Source organism: Lagopus leucura, unplaced genomic scaffold (genome assembly GCF_019238085.1).
Source record: "Lagopus leucura isolate 7727_CA_CO unplaced genomic scaffold, USGS_WTPT01 Super-Scaffold_100012, whole genome shotgun sequence".
Classification (NCBI taxonomy): domain Eukaryota; kingdom Metazoa; phylum Chordata; class Aves; order Galliformes; family Phasianidae; genus Lagopus; species Lagopus leucura.
The window spans coordinates 10,339,294-10,352,505 of NW_024962267.1; the positions used below are offsets into that span (position 1 = coordinate 10,339,294).

The window sequence follows — 13,212 nt, forward strand, 5'->3', positions numbered from 1 at the left end:
GAGGCCAGGCACAGTGCTGCAATTAACACTGGTGTTTAATTAACAGACAGCTGCAGTGGGCAAGGGTCTTTTGATTTTCCTCTCCTACTGCTTGTTTGATGGTAGCTTTATGTACGGTTGTAACTGACACTTGTTAGACTAGCATGCACTCACACTGCACATCACACACGTGCACACACACAGATGGCTACACACAGCCTTCATGGAGCATTTCTGGAAGGAAGCCGGGCTGGACAACCATCAGATTTCTGCTTTCAGTAAATATTTTTGGAAGTAACTCCGTTGTATTCCACAAAAACTTAGTTATGGATATTTTTTGTTTGGGGGGATTTATTATCTAGAGGATGCTTTGGCGCATTTAGGAATTTGTTTTGTTTTGTTTTTATTTATGATACCAACAAAAAACCCAAAGTGTGATGGAGATGAATGGGTGCAGAAGTCATGCAGGGAAAGCTGGCACCGAGGCAACGCACAAACGTTTACCGCAGTCAGTTAGAACCCTCTGTATGTCGTTGGTGAAAGAAGCATAGTAGTTTCATGCTGTTCTCTGTTGTTGTGGCAGGAAAATACTCGAATGGGCAACTAATCCTTCCACTTGGCCACCCTCAGTAAAGAAAAAAATGTTGTTGGAGGTCATGGTAACACAAAGAAATGTTGAGGAGCTGAGCAAATAAGGGAAATAAGGCAGGAAAGGTGAGTTCTTTCTGCTAAGGGCCATCACACCCTTGGACATTTCTAATTTAGGACTACTATGATTTAGTTCCTGCCTAAGGCAGCAAGCTGGAGTGAACTGTAATGAATTAGAGGAACAAGAAGTATCACTGAGTCTGTTGATAGTAACAGTCCTTACGTGAAAGGACATACAAGAGCACCAGCACTAATGGGCCCAAATCCTTACCTCCATTTTGTTTGATTATAGTAAACGTTTTTTGATTTTCATGCATGCCCCACGCCACTGCAATTTTCTAATTACCTAGCTTGCATCTTTATACCCTCATATAACTTATGGTTGATCTCTGGCTAGAGCAATACTCCTGTGAAAGCATGTGTTCAGCCTGCCTACGTTTAGATAAGATGTTGGAAAGCACACAAATAATTTATTCCAGCTGGTGGTCTTAATTCAGTCTTCTCCAGAATGGGACCAACTTGCAAAACATTGGGCTGGAGGATGAAGATCTGACAGCAGTATTTATATAAACTCTGTTATCATTGTATTAAATTTCTTCTGATCTTAAGAGTGTTTATTCCTACAGCATTCCTACGATACTGGGAAGTGCCACTGTTGCAGTTTTACAGACAAGGAATTTTGAGACAGAGATGAGATTTTTTTAGTCAATTATTAAGACAGGCACCTGGGAGTTTAAGCACTACAAAATGTGCTTTCCATTTACCTGAGTGCATCTTTAGCTGCCTGAGTACTGCTGAAAGTCTGGCCATGAGTGAGCTACCTAGCATCTATGACAGAACAGGCATTCAAGCACTTGTCTTCCAAATTCCAGATTAGTGCCTTCTTGCTGGAGCACCTTTCTGTGTCCGTCTGAGCCAGACGGACATTTTTCTTCTGCTGTGGCCCATCAGAATTCCCCATTCACCACAAGCTTTTTATTAAGTACCTGTGCATGTTACCTTAAGAAAAGGACAGAACTGTGGTAATAATCTTTGCCTTTTTGCCTGTACTGAGAACAGCATTGCCTTTCTGTGTTTTGTTTTGAGAACAGTGCTAGAATTGGCAGAGCTTTCAGTAAAGCTGAAGGTAGTGGAGAAATAGACCTCTTTTTTTATTTCCTTAGTTGTCTTCCTGGTGTTAACCAGCAGGATTCATAGCTACCCTGGTGGCTCCGCAATGGGGTTAATGTCAAAGACCTGTGCAGCCAAACCCCGTCCCTGTAGACTGCTCTCCTGAGCAGCATATATTGATTTTCCACTCATATTTGTAAGAATATAATGCTTAAGCAGAGGGTTTCTTATAAGCAAAGTTGTGGCACAGCTATGGCAGCCAAAATGAACAAGTTGCTGCTAGCAGGATTTCCTGACTAATATGGATAAGTGATACCCACCGGTTTATAATTGCTATTAAAAATGTGCTCTAGGTCCTGTCTATTTCTATTCTTTACCCATATGTTGATTTATCCCAGTGTCATAATTTCCTTTCATGGTTAGTCAGGCCAGACAGGGAGAGCCAAGCTGTGTAAGGGAGGGAGTGTGTGTTCCATGAGCCTGACCTTTACCTGGTTTAGGAGAAAGTGCTGTGTCCTCCCACCAAGTGAGTTCTTGGATGAGCGGCACCTGGCCCCTCCAAAAGGGGCAGCCTTGGGTCTAAGGGTAAAGCAGCATCAGAGCACTCCCTGTTCTCTGACTGCAAAGCAAACATTGGCTGGGCCCATGTTCTCATTTTAGTTTTGTACTTCGGGCATCGTTTTAGTCAAAATTTGTCAGTTTTAAGTGGGGCATTTGAGAACTTGCCATTCTTCCAGTCCTATATTACCCTGTGCAGTGCTGTAGCTGCCAAAACCACATGCTCACGTTGGCACGAAACAATTATCATGGTTTATATAGAACAGGCTTGGCACTGGTCTATCTCAGTGATCACTCACAGCACTGAAAGATTGTCTTTCCCCCTCCAAGCAACAGACTAGATTTCTTTCAGCTGGATTCATGATATTAAATAATTACAGGAATGGAAAGAAATTATGGAGAGCGAGCTATATAGAATGTACCTGTAAGGTCTGGGAGGGAACAAGAATGAGATGGAGAAAGAAGGGACTGTTTAAGATACAAACTAGTAATTTGGTTTCTAAACCCCTGAGAAATTATAAATAATGCCTACTGTTGCCAGTTACTGAACACAGAGGTGTGTGGTTTTTTACTTGCATGCAGAGCTATTGGTTGTGGGTGAAGTAGTTAGACAAAAACATTCAATGGCTGCTGTGGGTATTCCACCAAAAATAAACCCAAACAAACACTGATGTGTTATACAAGCACTTTTTTTCTGTGTAGACGTTCAGTTGGTGTTGCTGGTTTCTCCAGAACTGCTCAAGCCTCTTGTTTAACTAGCCTGAAGTGATGCTGCTTTCTTACAGAAATCAGCACTGATGTCTCTGAAACATAAGAACCAAACAGGAAGGGATGTATTTCCATGGCAATCTGCTGTATGCCCTGAACTCACAGGGATGTTTGGCGGCAATGGCTATTGCTTGCCACACTCTTGTGATGCACAAAGCACTGCATACACGTGGGCCAAAGGTACCTGAACGCGAATCAAAGAAACGGCGTCTGGCAGTGATTCACAGAGGTTAGTAGAGGCCTATGCTTCCTCTTCTTTTGCAGGCAGTTTCACACAGATTTATTTTAATTTTACTCCATAACGAGAGCAACTGCTACTTTGTTATCAAAACAGTGACAGAGATTTTTATTCCAGAAGGCCAGACCTTATCGCTACTTGAAATTCTCCACATTGTTTCCACTGTGAGCAAATTCAGTCTTGATGTGACTCACATATGCTTTAAAGTTAATAGCAGTTGCTTTTACTTTATATCAGCATCAAATTTCACGTACAATCTCCAATTTTAAAAACCAAGTTAAATCCCAGGATTTTCATAGTTTTTTGGAAGTGACTTTAAATTCAGAAGTGCCTCATAGGAAGTCTTGAAACAAAGGCATACATCTTTAGTGGTTTTTCAGTTATGAACAGCAGATAGCCCTCACACCTAAATGCAGTTTCTCACCCATCTAGCCAAGATGAGCAGCGAGTAAGGAAGGGGATAGACTGCATAAGTCATTGGCCTGTCTGTGATGCATTAAGAATTAATTGTATGCTTTGCACTGTGGCTGCAGCTGCAGGGCATCAGCCTCACCACTCTCAGTCCTTCAGCAGCAGCCCTTTGGCCGTGCCATTGCCCCAGCTGGCACTGATGGATTCACGGGAGGAAAGGCTCATAGAAGGGCCTTTGAAAGTAACTTACACTGGTAGTTGGTGAACTTTAAATGCAAGAGGTGGGTTTTTTTAAACGGTGTCCAAATAAAGCAGTGCCCTGGAAGTGCAACTGTTGTACCCCGTGCTCTGTAAGCTGAAGGAAGTTTCAGGGTAACCAGTTACCTTGGTGGTATGGCTTCTGTGACATGTTACAGCAGTTTTGTAATTAATCTTTTAACATAGATGCAGCTTAAGGTAAAAGCATTGTAATGAACCTAATAAATAGGATGAAGTCACTGCAAGTGAGAAGCTGAAAGTTATCAACAGTTCACAGGTGTGAAAAATGCTGTGATTTAATTTAGAGCACCTGCAGCATCCTCCTTTTCTTCCATCAAAGTCCATTTGAGATGGAAAGAGATTATTATCCTGATTTTATAGATAAGGAAATGGGGATTATCAGCTTGCCAAGATGCAGAGCCTAGAATGAAACCTCAAGTGAGGGCAAACCTTTGGAAGAGCCTCAGACCCTGATCTGTTGTTAGGGGCGAGTAGGTGTGAAACGCCCAGTGGAAGTTGCTTTGAGTTTCTGCTCAGTTGTGTATTTACTCAAACGGCTGTGCTCTGCGTGCCCCACAGCAGAGCCCGAGGGGAGGACAAGGCAAGGACGTTCAGCACTGTCCCCTTTCTGGAACAGCTTTCAAAGACTGAAAAAACTTCAGAGCCCTTGTATTAAAAATTATTTATTTGGTGATCTGTACATGGGATGAAGCAGGGCCTCATACAGACCTTCAAAAAAAAAAAAAAAAAAAAATCAAGTAAAAACATAAATACATATTTTCTTACAAAAAGGAGATTTACAAAATATACATACTGCACTTTTCTCACAGTTCATGTCGTTCCCCACGTGCACATAGTAGAAGACAAAACCCCAAGCCCGGGATCAGGTGTCCTGAAGGACGCGGTCTGCGTGTCCCCAGCCTGCAGCCTGCACCTTTAGCCTCAGCCTCCACTCTTCGACTTCCAGACACTCTTTTCCCCACTCGAAAAAAAAAAAAAAAAAAAGCAGCCATAGAGTGGAGACCTGCTGAAAGTCCAGAGTTTTGTCCTTAGACGAGAATACATACACACACACTTAGAAAAAAGGACCCTTCAGTGAATATAAAAGTAGAGCAGTACGTAACACATTAAAAATGAACGTGGCAACATTAAAAATTAATAGAAAAATCTGTCACATTTCAAAACGAAACCGATGGATTTAATGATCAATTTTTGCACGTCCTTCCGAGGCGCGATCTCCGGAACAACGAGCAGCCGTGTTGGAGCCGGAGCGAACGGCTCTCCCCGGGGCCGCCGTGCCGCAGATCGGCGCCGAGAGCCCCAGCGGTACGGCTGCAGCCAGGGGCCAGTTCGGGGCGTTGGCTTCACCTGCGGCAGCCCCGCTGGAAAGCGGGGGGAAAAGCAGCGTTATGGGGGGGAAAGAATCGTATCTCAGCGTTCCGTACTGTAAGGGCTCGTTTCGGCAGGTGCTCCCAGTTACGCTCTTCTGTCCCTCTCGGTCTCCCCGCGTTTCCTTCCGCGTAGGAAAGCGGGCCGTCCGAGCGGGTAACATCCCGCCTCCTCTGCTCCTCACAAAAGGAATGTTTATTTCTGTGAGCTCCTCACATCCAAGGGTGAACATCAGTGACTTCTTTTTGTTATTTTGCCCATAAAAACCGATCCCATGCTTACGCCTTTCTGTTCAGAAAATACTTTTGTTTCCCCCTTTGTCTCCTAGAACAAAGGCAAGGGGGAAAAGCCTTCTGCTGAAAAGCAACAAGTCATTTCTTTTCAGAAAGGGTGTGGAAAGGCAGCCCCCTCCTTCCCCGCAGCAGCAAAACCAACAGTTTTTTCCTCTCTCTTCGAAATGCGAACACCGGCCATCATTGAGGTAAAACAGGAACGTGTAAGTGACGGAGCGGAGGCGGCTCAGCACCGCGCTGCCCGCGGGGTACTCACGTGCTCGCCCCGGGCTGCACGAGGCGGGAGCCCGGGGGCCGCCTGACCCCAGGGGCTCAGAGCCGGGCGGCCCGCGGGCAGGGGCGGCGCTGCGCCTTCTCCCCGCCCGGGGTGGCCTCGGCCGCGTTGGTTTCCTTCCCGCACACGGAAAAGAGAGGGGGCTGTCTGGAAAGCGAAGGGCTCTCCCGCCCCGGCAGCGGCCTCTTTCTGTGCTTTTCCTCTCAGCCGGGCGTAAGCACCATTGGACGCAGCACACGTAGTCCTTTATGCGATGATCATTTTTTAACCCCGCTGTGAGAAAGCCAAAGTTTTGGAAAGCCTCCCCCCTTCCTCCGTCTTCAGGGAGCCGCTGTTGCCTCCCTTCTGCCGAGTACCCTCTCTTCTGCGTGTGTGCCAGGGCGGGTGGAGGTCTCATACCGCCGTCTCGCCCTTGCTGCCGGTACTCAGTCTGTGGTAGAAGCGCCGCCAGGACTGTAGGGTTTTGCCAGACCAGATCCAGAAGCCCGTTGTGATGCCAACGATCATGGTCATGAGGTACTTGATCATGAAGACTGTGAAGTCCGGGCTCATGGGGGCAAAGTGGCTAGGGCAGGGCACAGCGTAGGTTTTGCACGTCTGGAGGAGCCACGTCTTCTCCCAGGTGCTACGGAAGGCCTGCTCATAGAAGTAGCATGCCAGGACAATGGTGGCAGGGACTGTGTAGAGGACACTGAAGACCCCAATGCGCACCATCAGCTTTTCCAGCTTCTCCGTCTTGGTGCCATCATGCTTCATGATGGTGCGGATGCGAAACAATGACACAAAGCCGGCCAGCAGGAAGGAGGTGCCAATGAAGAGGTACACAAAGAGCGGCGCCAGCACGAAGCCCCGCAGTGAGTCCACGCTGTAGATGCCCACATAGCACACCCCGCTGAGCACATCGCCGTCCACCTGCCCCATGGCTAGGATGGTGATGGTTTTGACAGCAGGCACGGCCCAGGCAGCCAGGTGGAAGTACTGGGAGTTGGCCTCTATGGCCTCGTGGCCCCACTTCATGCCAGCTGCCAGGAACCAGGTGAGGGACAGTATGACCCACCAGATGGAGCTGGCCATGCCGAAGAAGTAGAGGATCATGAAGAGGATGGTGCAGCCTTCTTTCTTGGTGCCTTGGGCCACAGTACGGTAGCCATCCTCAGAGAAGCGCTCCAGGCATACCACCCGCTCCTCCAGCAGGAACCCCGCCGCATAAGCCACCGCCACCATGAAGTAGCAGCCCGAGAGGAAGATGATGGGTCGCTCCGGGTAGCTGAAGCGGCGCATGTCCACCAGGTAGGTAAGCACAGTAAAGAGGGTGGACGCACAGCAGAGCACAGACCACACGCCCACCCAGAGCCGGGCAAAACGTACCTCGGCCTCCTTGAAGTACATGAGCCCATTGGGCCGGCCCGGCTCACAGGGGGCTCCACAGTCCCGCTCCCCCAGGAAGCGGTAGCCCAAGTAGGGGGGCACCTTGAGCTGCCGAGGGCAAGAAAAGGAGAAGCCGGCAGCAGGCTGCGGCGGGGTGAGGTCAGGTAGGTAGCCAGCAGTGGGCTGTGCCGTGGCTCCCCGACCTCCCGCGCCACCGGGCCCTGGCGGGGCATCCGACGTGTTCTGCCCCACGCAGATCTCGCCCGCACCGTGCACGGGAAAGTTCTCACAGCGGAGCCGCTCCGGCCACTGGAAACCAAACTTGTTCATGAGCGCCTCGCAACCCTGGCGAGCCCGTTCGCATAGGGAGCGGCAGGGTGGGATGGCCTGCTCCAGTACGGTGCAAACCGGTGCATACATGGAGCAGAGAAAGAACTTGAGCTCGGCCGAGCACTGCACCTTGACCAGCGGGTAGAACTGGTGCACCTCTAAGCCGGCGTCCTCCTGGTTGGTGTGGCCCAGCAGGTTGGGCAGGATGGTCTGGTTGTAGGCGATATCCGTGCAGAGCGGGATGGAGATGGGCTGGCAGAAGCCGTGGTCCGGCACGGAGATGGCCTTATCGTCCTGATGCGCCGCCGCGCACGGGGTGCCCAGCAGGGCGGCCAGCAGGGCGGCCAGGCCCAGCCAGCGGAGCCCGGCGCCCGCTCCTCCCGCCGCGGGCCGCATCGCCGGGGCCCGGGGAGTCGCGGGGCGCGAGTCAGAACCGGGCAGCGCCGAGCCCCAGGGGCGCGGGCGCCCGGCGGTGGGGCCCCTTCCGCGGGGCGGAGGTGCGGGGGTGCGGCGGCGGCTCCGCGGCGTTCCTCTTCGGCTGCGGCGGGTCGGCGCTCCTCGGCGTTAAGTTTCCTGAGTCGGTAGCGCTGGAGAAGGTGGCGGACGGCGGCGACGGCTTTCGGTAGCTCCGCGCAGGGTCCCGCGGCGAGGCGCTGGCGCTGCTCCCCGCCTGGCTGCCGAGCCCCGACGCCAAGGATTTAGGTTACGGCTAAACGGCTTATTACCGCACCCGGCCGAGTCGTGTATTTTACTTGCGGGCTTAAATAACTTTTAAAATCCAATTATTGCGCGATCCTCCCCGCGGGTCCGCTCCCGACGGGCGCCGCCGCCGCCTCGCCTCGCCTCGCCTCCCGGCCCGCTCCGCTCCGCTCCGCTCCGCCCGCGGCCGTGCACAACCGCACGCCCCGCAACTCCCGGCCCGCGGCCGAGCTGGGCACAAAAAAGACACATATACGCGCGGGCGCGCCGCTGGCCCCGCCCCCGCCGCCGGCCCCATTCACAAACCGCGCCGAGGGCGGGGCCTCACGGCGCCCGCCCGCCAATCCCGTGCCGTGCCGGGGGCGGGGCCGAGGCGGCCCGAGAAGTTGCGCTCAACTTTTTCCCATCCCCGGCAGGGCAGGGCGGAACGGGCCGGGGGCGGGAGGAGCTGCCCCGGGGCCCCGCGCCCCCGCTGCGAGGCACGGCGGGGCGGGGGGCGGCGAGCGCGCTCAGGGTGGCCCGAGCGAACCGAAATTAACTGGCTGCTTTCTGAGCGGACTTTGAAAATGCAAACGGCTGCCCGTACCCGGAGTTATTTAATAAATAATAAAAAGAGCTCCGCCCGGGTACATTTGCGGAATGAGCTGATGGCGTTGTGGGATGTCCGCGTCTGCGAGCCATCGCCTCCCCCAGCGGGGGGGCTGATTTGTTATCGCAGCATGACCGTTGCGTTTTGCTGACAGAATGAGCGCTTTATTCACGCGGATGGCAGGGAGGGCAGCTTGTTTTGAAATGTCCACCGCTACCAGTGCTGAGGGGAAAAACGTTAAATCGCCGTGTGTGCGGCTGCAACCCCTTAAAGAGGCCCAAACGGTGTGTAACAAAGCAGCAGCTCCTCTGTGGAAGCCCGGCACGTCTGCGAAAGACAAAATGCAGAGAGAGACAAACGTATGTCAGGGGAGGGACGCTGCTGGCCGGCGGGTGATGCAAGGTGGGCCCAGAGCCAGGCCAGCGTGCATTTGCCGAGGACAGAAGTGAACTTTGCTGCACAGCTGTGTTCCAGGGCACGCGGACGCACCGCGGGCTGCTGGAACCTTCGTGCTTCTGGGGCCAGAAGTGTCGGAGCGGCACAGAGGGCGTGCGGCAGCGACCGCGTATCCCTTCATGCTCTGGCCTAGGGGCCAAGTACTATCCAGCCCACCCGTCCCTCCCTTTGAGGACAGGAACTATACCGTTCAAATTGCTGCTTCTGCTCTTGTACTCTCCGTTGTGCTCATATTGTGCCTAAGCAAATACACCAATCTGTGCAGCCTCCAAGGCAGTTCAAGAGATCAGAGTGTGGCTCAGGGAGCTCAAACAGCAATTGGTGGACAAATGTTTCCCATATCCTCTTCTGCTCGTGAACAATGTGTCCTCATACCAACAAGGCCATACAGCTTCAGCTTTTGTTATATTTGTTAAGAGAAACTGACAGTTATAAATGGGCTTACTAAAATAAATGTGCTCCTCTAAAAGTGGACATGTTTTTAAAACTACTCTTCTGCTCCCTGAGCTGTGTGCCAGGCAGGATGAGTTACTTGTGCTCACAGCAGTTGCTTCTAGACAAGAAGCCTTTTCTTCTTTCCTCAGAGCTGCTGGAGGGCCCTAAGAGGAACTTAAGCGTGTCAGCGTGGTGAGGCTAGTTGTCTGAAGGGCATACTTCTGTGCACCTATAGTCACTCACCTTCAATGGAAAAGTTCTCCATGGAAAAGTTCTCCATCAACTTATTTTTTTTACTGTTGGTTTGTGTGTGTGTGTGTTTGTGGTTGTTTTGTGTGTGTTTGTGGTTGTTTTGTGTGTGTGTGTGTGTGTGTCCAGCTGTTGCTAACCTTCAGAAAGATTTTTTCACTTTTTTTTTCCCATCCCAACTTTTTGTGACACTCCATGAGCTGTGGAGCCATCAATCTTTACTAATCACCTTAGATTTCACTCTGGCTTGTATGTCTGACTTCATCTGTGAGGCATTTTGTGACATTCACTATGAAGAATGTCAGAGGAAAGGAGGTGTTTCAGTGCAGGCAGTGACAATGCAGAGAGAGGAAAGGAACTGCAAACTTTCTGCCCCATGCATGGACTGATCTGATTTTTGTATGGAAGGATACATTTGGAGCTAGTAAAATGATATTGCAGGAAACTCTTTCAGCAGTGTGGAGAGAGTGACAGAAACTATTCAGAGTAAGGAATGTCAAATCACGTGGCAAGACCTGAACTGGGTATTTATTTACAAGACAGGGCAGATGGCATCAGTGCTTCCCCCTGTTTTTTGCTGGTCCTATTCATTAGAGTCATTCTTGTGAGCCATGGTCTGAAAGAAAGGATGGCCAGGAACTATAAAAGCTCCATTACGTTTGTGTTGAATGTAACATAGAGTTCAGTGAAGCAAAAGGTGAAGAAAGAAGTAGGCAGAAGGGAAGAAGGAAGGAAAAATGTGCTCCCTGTTACTTCATAGTGAAATAAGAAGACAGTAAACTTATTATGTGGGATGATACTGCTAGGACATTTCAGATGGCAGGAACGTGCAACAGCATTTACTAAGATGGAAGAAGAAAATTTCTTGGACTCATTATCAAATTCCAGTGTTTCTAGTTGTTTTTTTTTTTTTCTTAATTAGACCACTGGGAGATGGGAGCAGTCACTGACACAGGGAGTGGCGGTGTGAGAATGGCAGACTGTGGCCTAGGAAAATCCCAGTCTACTACATTACTCTGAGACATCCTTACAGCTTTCAGGGAACGAGAAAAATTGATAACAGAAAAGCTGCAGCAAAAGCCAGGGTTCTGTAAGTTATTCCAAAACATCAGGGCCTCTCTAAGTAGCATCAGCCGTGTTTCAAGTGGCTGCAAACTTGTGCTCATCTCCTGCTTTTACCGCAATCTAAATTCACAAGTTTTAACCTGCAAAGTCACTTAAACTTCCTCGGACAGCAGGGATTCTCATCAGCACTAAGCACATGCAGTTGCTGCTGCTCAGATCCTCAGCCCCTCAGAGCAACTGCGCTGCTCAGGGCTTCGCTGCTCCTGGGAAGCTATTGTAACTGTACAGGAGTTTAAAAGGTGTCCTCTGAAAATCTCCCAGCCACTGCTCTTCTGAATATCTGACATTGTCTTGTGGCAGTAAAGGAGGAGCAAAGTCCCGGTAAATCCATGAGACCAGGGCTTGGTACCAGCTCTGGAGCACTAGGCTTTGCACATAGCGAGGAGCTCTTGGGAACAGAGAATTCTCTGCCTTCATACACATTTAAAAATAGATCCAATTCAACTCCCAAGCTAAGTCTGAGTGAGGCGCAGCAATCCCTACATGATGTCTTTTCCTGCTGTTTTAAAGCCTCCTTAAATGTTGCCAATATCATTTTCCTTGTTTCCTATCCCATCTGATAGAAAACTCTTCCCATGGGGGGAAGGAAACCAAAACAAATCCCCCTCCCCACTCTGCCAGGCAGCAGTTATTTCGGGTGCCTGAGGGTGAGCATTTTCAGATTATCTGCTGCGAGGTTTCCAGACCTCATTGCCTTCAGAAGAATAAAGGACAGCGTTACCACTTCTCCTTCATCGCTGCTGAAACTCTGCTGATGTAGTTATGGTGCCCTGCCACCATCCCAGCTGCAACTGGCTGAAGTGTGAGGCCTTCTTCTTGCACTTAGGCTTACTGAAGGACTTCCAGGACAATTTTCATCTCATCTCATTTTGAAACACACTCACAAATATTTCTACATGATCGGGCAGGCTATTGAGCTACGAACATCAAAATTTGCCCTCCCTAAAACTTAGTGGGGAGATGCCAGGAGCCTGGAGGGGAAGTGATGCATGCAAATTCTACATAACAGTCTGCATAATTAGTAATAAAATAAGTTCACAGCACCATATCTGCTTGCATTTCTATCAGACTGACAGACAACTCTAAATTACACATTGTTTGAGCTCATCAATGAAGTCTGGTTTTTCTGTAGTGAGACAGGAGAGCGTGGTTCTTCACAGGCCGGGAGTGGGGAAAGGCAGCCCCTGCCCCCCAACACAGAGCCTGAATTTGAAATTAGATTGAAGGCATCAGAAACTGATTGAAAAGAGAGGATGGGGAGGGCGCAGGTGACAAAAGGAAGGGGATACCGCTGGAGGGGATGCGGTTTCCTCAGTGAGAGAGGCAAACGCCAGTTGCATCATGGATTTGTAAGATAATTATTAGCTTATGAAGTAATATCCCAAAGGATATATGGGAGCTCCACTGCCTTCCACATTTACGATCAAATCGGAGAAAACATTAGGAAACATTCACAAAGATGGGCTATCTGGTGATGGCTTTCATTTTTGACATCCCTGAATAAGAAAACAAAACCTGATGTTGATCAGCTCATCCCCACTCAGCACTTCACTGAGGACATCAGTTACACTTTAACCCCTGCGTGACACTTTGAATTCCCTTGTTTCTCTGAAGTGAATTTAATCTGCTCTCGCACAATTTTGGGGTTGCAGAGGCCCTTTGGTATAAAGTGTAGGCAACCCTTCTTTATTTTACTTTCCCAAGCGAGGTGATTTTTAACAAGGCAAATGCTTTTCAGCAGCAGTGGTATCAGCCAGGCCCTGCCATCACTCTGGGTGCAGTGATACCACAGTATGAAGAGGAGAAGTTTCCAGGGGTGGTGGGGAAAATAAATAGAGTCATAGAATCAGTAAGGTTGGAGGAGACCACTAAAATCATCTAGTCCAACAGCCGGCCCATCACTACCATGCCCAGACCCAGATAGGCAGCATACAATTTAGTGAGACGCAGCCAACTTTCTCAAGTTTGTTCATCAGTTTCCCATCTCATTGCAGATGGTGCCAGGGTTTTTGTGAACGTGGAGTTATGTTTCTGA

At 49.8% G+C, this 13,212-nt stretch overlaps 1 protein-coding gene across 1 annotated transcript; it reads right to left on the reverse strand.

The window, feature by feature from the left end:
* Nucleotides 1–5,991: 5,991 nt before the first annotated feature.
* Nucleotides 5,992–8,020, reverse strand: FZD7 (frizzled class receptor 7). Its single transcript, XM_042874284.1, has one exon. It carries the CDS (start codon nucleotides 8,018–8,020, stop codon nucleotides 6,320–6,322), a length of 1,701 nt encoding a protein of 566 aa, XP_042730218.1. The 3' UTR covers nucleotides 5,992–6,319.
* Between the last annotated feature and the right edge of the window lie 5,192 nt (nucleotides 8,021–13,212).

Coding starts and splice junctions, on each gene's coding strand:
- FZD7 (XM_042874284.1), bottom strand. CDS start 8,020: ATGCGGCCCGCGGCGGGAGGAGCGGGCGCCGGGCTCCGCTGGCTGGGC.